This window comes from Lactuca serriola, chromosome 3 (genome assembly GCF_051521515.1).
Source record: "Lactuca serriola cultivar US96UC23 chromosome 3, Lser_US96UC23_V15, whole genome shotgun sequence".
Taxonomy (NCBI): domain Eukaryota; kingdom Viridiplantae; phylum Streptophyta; class Magnoliopsida; order Asterales; family Asteraceae; genus Lactuca; species Lactuca serriola.
The window spans coordinates 60,698,868-60,706,558 of record NC_136410.1 but is presented as its reverse complement, the minus strand read 5'-3'; the positions used below and the strand labels follow the sequence as shown (position 1 = coordinate 60,706,558).

The 7,691-nt window shown below is 33.1% G+C and overlaps 2 protein-coding genes across 3 annotated transcripts; one reads left to right on the top strand and one right to left on the bottom strand.

The window, feature by feature from the left end:
- The first annotated feature begins 352 nt into the window (after window positions 1-352).
- LOC145095313 (protein FAR1-RELATED SEQUENCE 5-like) lies at window positions 353-1,726 on the top strand. The gene has a single exon (XM_079033218.1). It carries the CDS (start codon window positions 353-355, stop codon window positions 1,724-1,726), a length of 1,374 nt encoding a protein of 457 aa, XP_078889344.1.
- A 2,371-nt stretch (window positions 1,727-4,097) lies between these two features.
- Window positions 4,098-6,022, bottom strand: LOC145092423 (phosphoribosylglycinamide formyltransferase, chloroplastic-like). 2 transcript variants are annotated; one of them, XM_079030366.1, is made up of 6 exons: window positions 5,561-6,022; window positions 5,311-5,422; window positions 5,059-5,113; window positions 4,850-4,976; window positions 4,651-4,760; window positions 4,098-4,493 (listed from the first exon to the last, which is right to left on the bottom strand). In XM_079030366.1, the coding sequence occupies exons 2-6, from the start codon at window positions 5,318-5,320 to the stop codon at window positions 4,454-4,456; spliced, it is 342 nt and encodes a 113-aa protein (XP_078886492.1). In that variant the 5' UTR covers window positions 5,321-5,422; window positions 5,561-6,022; the 3' UTR covers window positions 4,098-4,453. The 2 variants fall into 2 exon arrangements, with proteins under 2 accessions (XP_078886492.1, XP_078886491.1); XM_079030365.1 differs by having other exon boundaries at window positions 4,098-4,496; window positions 5,561-6,020.
- Window positions 6,023-7,691: the final 1,669 nt, after the last annotated feature.

Sequence of the window (7,691 nt, the reverse complement as noted above, 5' to 3'; positions counted from 1 at the left end):
AAGAATTTGGATTCGATTAACAGTATAGCTTCCAACGTTTCTTCTGAAATTGCATACGGTAAGTACTTCCAAGTAATTTTTTCTGAAGCATATTTTTTGAAGTGTTTTTGATTTTTAATATTTAACATTATTGTTTATAGTGTTCTCCATCAGTTGTTGACTTTGTATTTGTTCCGGGATTTTATTATTGACATTGTTGTTTCTAGAGGTAGACATTGTAGTTGGGTAGCGATTTTTCTGAAAAGGTAAAATATCCAATGTATTTAATTTTTTTTAGTTTTTCATTGTTGGTTGTTAATATGTTTTTGATGTATATTGTTTCAATATGCATCGTTGTCTATTGCAGGCCATAATGAGTGAAACTGAAGCAACTAATCAAGCTATAGAACCATATGTAACCGGAGATATTGACACAAATAATTATGTGGAAGCAACATATGAAAGTGAAAAAATAAATAGTATCGATGTGAACATTGAATTTGACGAAGATGATGTTAATGATGAAAGGATATTGGGAAATATTTTTGATACACCTGATGATGCCTATACATTTTATAATGATTATTCATTTTTGCATGGCTTTGGTATACGTAGAGATGACACAATTAAAAATCCTAAAACAAATGAGCCTTTTCGGAAGATATACGTATGCAACAAAGAAGGTTTCAAAAGGATTGACAAAAATGATTCAAGTGAAAATGAGAAAAAACATCGTAGGGGTGTTAGAACCGGATGTCAAGCAAAGCTTCAAATAATAAGACAGGAGGATGGGAAATGGTTGGTGGACTCGTTTAATGACACACACAATCACGACTTGACCATGACACCTACAAAGGTGATAAAGCATCGATCTCATAGCAATTTCCACCGTTCAACAGAAGGTAAATCTTTTATGGTGCAATTTGGTCAAGCAGGGTTGAAACCTTCTCAGATTAAAAAGGCTGTTAATACAATGAAAACCTCAAATGTAGCTGATGTAACTTCAAAGCAATGTGTCGATGTCTTATCTGAGCATCGAAAACAACATAGAGGAAAGGAGTTCTATGGACTTATAAAACATTTTCAAGATAAAACATTAGTTGACAGTAACCAGTATTTTGTCGTGGATTTATCTGATAATGGGTATCCTAGAAATATTTTTTGGGCTGATGGTAGATCAAGAGATGCCTATACAAAATTCAGAGATGTTGTTGTGTTTGATGTGACTTATATGACTAACAAATTCAAGATGTCTTTTTCTCCCTTTACTGGGGTGAATCATCATGGACAATCTATACTTTTTGGTGTAGCATTGGTTGAAAACGAAAAGGAGAGGCATTTGAATGGTTATTTGAACATTTCCTCAAATGTAGGCAAGTATCTGAATGCAATTATTACCGATCAAGACAAAGCTATAGGCAATGCAATAAAAAAAGTGTTTCCAAAGACTCGACATCGTTTTTGTTCATGGCATATCAGGAAGCATGAAACTGAGCATCTTCGATCATATGTTTCTCGTTACAGTGATTTTCAAGAAACGCACAGACAATGGGTAAATATTGAGACCATTGAACAATTTGAAGCAACATGGGAAGATATGTGTATTAGGTATGAACTGGAAAGAAATTGTTGGATTAGTGACATGTATAACCAACGTATACATTGGGCTAAACCCTTCTTGAAGGATATTTTCTTTGTTGGTATGACCACAACCGGACGAAGTGAGAGTATCAATTCATTTTTTTGATGGATTTGTTAACTCGAGGACCATGTTAAATGAATTCGTTGTGCAATACGACAAAGCAGTAGAGTCACGAAGGGCTGCCGAAGAAGATGAAGACTTCAAGACTATGAACTCAAGGCCGGTTCTTTCTTCAGTACATCCAATCGAAGCAAAAGCAGGTCAATGTTATACTAGAAAGATGTTTGATACTTTCAAAAAAGAATTGACCGAAGCTATTACCAATTTAACTCACGAGACTCTAACAAAAACTATAGAAGAAAACACATATAGAGTTGGGCAATTGGATGTTGATAAAAAATATTGACGTATTGTTACCTTTCGTTCTTTAAATCAAGTCAGCATCACATGTTCGTGTTCTATGTATGAGACAAATGGGATTTTATGCAAGCATAGCTTATATGTGATGAGGAAGAAGCATGTTCAAGAACTGCCGAGTCATTATATTTTACCGCGATGGACCCTTAATGCTAGGTACAAACTGGGTAGTGTTAGTATCGGACTCGTAGAAATAAATAATAAAAATGGAGTTAGTGCCTACACATTATTTTGTGTTCGTTCAAATTTTACTAAACTAATTTAACAAGCAAGGGACTCCCCTTCGGAGATACAAAAACTCAATACGATATTGATAAGTCTTTTAGATGATCAAGCAAATCGAAAAAATTCTATGTCTTTGGAGAATGCATCTCAAAGTTCTTGTATGGGAGTTTCGCAAGTAAATATGATGCCACAGTTATCTATCCGTGATCCTCTTGGTCCAACTACTACAAAAGGGAGTCCTAAACTTGCAAGTAGAATCAAGTCTTCTTTAGAAGCCCCTAAAAAACGAACATGCTCTTACTGTCAAGGATTAAGTCATTATGCTACTAGCTGTTCAAAAAGAAAGGTAATTATAATAATAAATTAATTTTCATGATTAAGAACTATAATGATAATATTAATAATATTTTTTTATGTGTCAGGCGGATGAATTGTTGCAAGAGACATAATGATGAGATGTGTTGTTTCTGTGGGTAAAAGAAAAACTAGATGCTTTATGACATTTTTTTTGTTAACTGCACATTTTTCATGTTTTAGACAAACAATGTATGAATAATCTAGAAGTTATTAATGCTTCTTAACAATTTTAATGTTTTCAAGTGAAATTTGTTGATTGTTTATGATTTGTGTGATTATAATTAAAATTTGGTTGCCACTTGTGTTTCAAACGCAAGTATGATGGTATTTTATGAAGAAAAAAACGGAAGTATGATGTATTTTGTGAAAAAACGAATGTATGAGGGTATTTAGTGAAAAAAAATGAAAATACGATGGTATTTTGTGAAAAACAAAATTATGAGGGTAATTTGTGAAAAAAATGAATGTACAATGGTATTTTGTGAAAAACCGAAATTATGTACAATGGTATTTTGTGAAAAAGCGAAATTATGAGGGTATTTTGTAAAAAACAAAAGTACGATGGTGTTTTGTGAAAAAACAAAATTATGAGGGTAATTTGTGAAAAAAACAAAAATACGATGGTATTTTGTGAAAAAACAAAATTATGAGGGTAATTTGTGAAAAATATGAATGTAGAATGGTATTTTGTGAAAAAACAAAATTATGAGGGTAATTTGTGAAAAAAATGAATGTACAGTGGTATTTTGTGAAAAACCGAAATTATTAGGGTATTTAGTGAAAAAAACGAAAGTACGATGGTATTTTATGAAAAATAAAATTATGAGGGTAATTTGTGAAAAAAAATGAATGTACAATGGTATTTTGTGAAAAATCGAAATTATTAGGGTATTTTGTGAAAAAACTAAAGTACGATGGTATTTTGTGAAAAAACAAAATTATGAGGGTAATTTGTGAAAAAAAATGAATGTACAATGGTATTTTGTGAAAAACCGAAATTATTAGGGTATTTTGTGAAAAAAAGGAATGTACGATGATATTTTGTAATTATGAGGGTATTTTGTGAAAAAAAAAATGAATGTACAATGGTATTTTGTGCAAAAACGAAAATATGAGGGTATTTTGTGAAATAAACGAAATTAGGTTAAAAATGAAATTTTTGTGCAGTTTTGGGTTAAAAATGAGGATATTCTTCAACAATTTCGGTTAAATATGCAATTTTTCTACAATTATAGGTTAAAAATGAAAGTTGGTTGTCGTTTTGGGTTAAAATTGTAATTTTTGATGTAATTTGGGTTAATAATGAAAGTGTTCTGCCAATATCAGTTAAACTTACAACTTTTCTGCTATTACGGGATAAAAATGAAAGTTGGCTATAATTTCGGGTTAAAAATTCAATTTGCTGCTTATGTAGGTTAAAAAAGAAAATATGTTGTTATTTGGGTTAAAAGTATATCTTTCACTATACTATCAAACATGCCACATCAAAATACCAAATTGCATTGCCTTTTTATTTTACATAACTAGTGACCAAATTAAAAGGTCAGCAAAAAAGAAAGAAAAAAGTAAACAAACACCAAAACAAGAACATGGAATTTATTCAAATTACAATCAAACTACCAATAATTTATTTACTAAACACATGAGCAGAAACCCTTAGCTACAAAGAACTAGTCAAGACATACTTCAAACTCACTAGTACATCTTTCATACATTGCATAACTTCCATGATCACATAAGTGTGATGATTTTTACCCTTGTTGGATGATTTTGCTCATGTTAGGTCGACAAAAGACAATTACAAAGAGCTTTCTTTCATAACACCATCCAGCTTCAGAGGCTTTGCATCATCTTCATCTCTGATTTATGCCCTCTACTAAAGAAACAAGAGTAACACCGAATAATTATTATTATTAAGAAAATAATACATGCTAAGTGCACCTGCTGCATAATCTACATAATTTGCAGGGGCAATAAACAATAAACGGTCCAAATTACCCTTCCCAAAGACAAGAGTATCTGTATGTTACCTATAATGTTGAGGGTTAGTTTTGCTTTTTATGATAGGAACACCATCTTCTCTCCAAATAACACGTTCTTCACATATTGCAGCTGCCACCTCAACATACATTTTATGTTCCTAACAATCCATCCATGTACATATCAAAATTTACAAAAAGACTGCAAAATACAGATAATTGATTCCAAATAATGAATTAAATTCATTACCTGACTAAGAACCATAGCAGCAAGTTCTTCAGCAGTGTCATTAGCAAGAACAGGAACAATTCTTTGAGCGAGAAATCGGCCATTGTCATACTTCTCATCAACAAAATGGATCATGGGGCCCAAATATCTTCTCAAAATAATAGGAAAACAAAAACACATGCATGAGAGATATCATATGATGCAAAATAGTTCTCAAGAACATTCATTACCTAGCACTAGAAGCAATGACAGCTTTATGCACATTCGAACCATAATACCCTTTGCCTACAAAAGCAGGAAGAAGTGAAGGATGAATATTCAAGATTGAATTTCAATTAGCTCGGATTAATTCAGATGGTATAAGCTTCAAGTATACAGCTACAAGTATAAAGTCGATCTTGTATGTACTCCGCTACTCAAAAAATGTAATGAACAACAAAAAAAGGGAACGAATAATATGACTGATGATAGGAAAAATTCACCTTCGAGCATCTACAAGATCGTTTGAAGACAGGCCTTCCAGTTCGTTTTGTGTTCTAGGATATATTATAATTGGGATGTCATTCTCTAATGCATACTCTGCACCTCCACAATCTATACATTTACAAAATGAAAAATAAGGAAATCTAGACATGAAAAACCACTGGCTTTGAGCCTTTGATGAACATATTACAGATGAATCATGTGAAATCAAAGAAGGTAATATAAGATAAACAAGATGCTAGAATCAACCATGTGTGTTGGTGACTAATACAACACAGCGTCCATGAACATCTCCCATAAAAATCGTCTGATGAACAACTTGGAATTTCGAACCACCACTGGAGACAAAGACAACAAGGTTTTTCCTTCGCACACCGTTCTTCAACCATCGGAGGAGATTGACGTAACATATTTAGGGTTTGTACCATGACATCATAAATTGAAGCAGTCAATCCATTATCAGAAAAAGCTCGGCCGAATCCCACTAATTTCCCGCTAAATGGACCGGTCTAGCGAAGACGGAAACAACGACAGAACTATGGGAGAGAGCGATGTGGAGTTTGTCGACGTCGACCGGCTCCACACGTGCGTCGGGGGAGATGTTAGGGAAACTTTGGATTTCTTGAAGACGATTGAATTGACGAACCTGGATTGTGAAGCCGAGAAATAAAACTGGAATTAACGAGGATCCGATGAAAGAACGGCGTCGTTTTAATTTTTGGTTACCTGACTTTATATACGGGTATATTTTCCATATATATATATATATATATATATATATATATATATATAATTGTGGGTCCCCTTGATTTTAAAACCAAAGTATATAATTGTGGGTCCCCTTGATTTTAAGACCAAAGTCTTAAAAACTAGGAGAAGAAACCTTAGCCATTAAATTAATTTTTGATGGTAGAGATTAAAACTTGGTGATCCATGTGAATGGGTATTACCCATTCAAAATGTTTAGCTTTACAAACCTAAAAATACTTTTTTTTAAATAACTATATAAATACACTTATTATATTCTTCGGCTTACCTTTCTCTTCAAGCACCGCTCTCTCTTAAAAAAAACTAAACAACACCCTCATTAGAAAACCGCCACCTGCCATCACTCTGTCGTCGTTCATTCCGCCTTCTACTATCGAATGATGTACCATTGCACCGCCACCACTAAGACCGGGCGAAGTGGGGTCGTTACCCACACTCGTTAAAGTCGCTAAGGGTACAACACACCACCCCCTAGCATTCGCTAAGGAGGTCGCTAGAATTCATTCGCTATCTACATGACGAGAAGAAAGAGAAACAAACTAACGTTGCTGATTCGAGAGAGATAGAAGTGTCTTGTGTTCTCAGTTTTGAGGTGTATGTCTTTTTGATCAGCAACCCATTTCCATTTCAAAACTTCATTTCCAAATAAATGATTTCTACCCACATTAGAAATATGTTTACAAATATAGTTCTATTCTCAAAACTTTAATTTCAATTAAATTGTTTTAACCCTTCTTTGATAATTCCCTACAAATTTGGTCCCCAAGCATCAAATATTGATTTAAAATAACCAAAAGGACCCGACACTTAAATATTATACTTATCTTCATGTAATTGATTTATAATTACTGGTGGTTTAAAAAAATAAAATTTGATTAATATTTATGTATAAAATATGTTTATGTATTAAAATAAAGTAATTTAATTAAATTAAAGAAAAGAAAATCAAAATGAAAAATAAAATAGAATGCTAAGAGTGTTACCACTCCCTAGCATATGCTAACCCTAGCATATGCCAAGATAAAGTGTTAAATGGAGAAAAATGAGATGACACTTAAAAAGCTTATGTGGCAAGATGCTAAGAGTGTTACCACTCCCCTTGGCTTAATGGCCCTCGCCGCCGATCATCATACACCGATTTTAACCTCCCTGTCATCCCTGCTACTTCCTCACCACTTCAGACACTCACTATAGTGCTATCGTTCTTTCTTACACTCTCGATGATAACATCTCCCACCGTTAATAGATCTGCCTGATCTACAATCCTTCTACCTTCTTTCTTTTTAAAAAACAAAATTAATATGGCCATATATATGTTGTTTGGTTTTTTCACTCTCATTCGAGCTCCTCCTGGCTCTATTCAGAATTGTCGTTTTAACTGTGTGAATGTGTTTCAGTTTCTTCTATTTGGGTCTAGATCTTCTTTTTCTTCAACCTGGTTTTTAGTTTTTTAAAAGCTTCTATATAAAAGTATATCTTTAATATACATGTTACCTTTTCTTTTGCAGGTGATATTTGGTAGTTTTGTTTCGTTAGCTCAGAAGCAACCATGCGAACTAGAAACAAACATAAACGGACATGAGAAGGTATTAAACTAGGTGTTAGCAACATA

Coding starts and splice junctions, on each gene's coding strand:
- LOC145095313 (XM_079033218.1), top strand. CDS start 353: ATGAGTGAAACTGAAGCAACTAATCAAGCTATAGAACCATATGTAACC.
- LOC145092423 (XM_079030365.1), bottom strand. Junction 4,761..4,849: donor CTGCTATGGTTCTTAGTCAG/GTAATGAATTTA, acceptor ATGGATTGTTAG/GAACATAAAATGTATGTTGA. Junction 4,497..4,650: donor ACTAACCCTCAACATTATAG/GTAACATACAGA, acceptor TTGTTTCTTTAG/TAGAGGGCATAAATCAGAGA.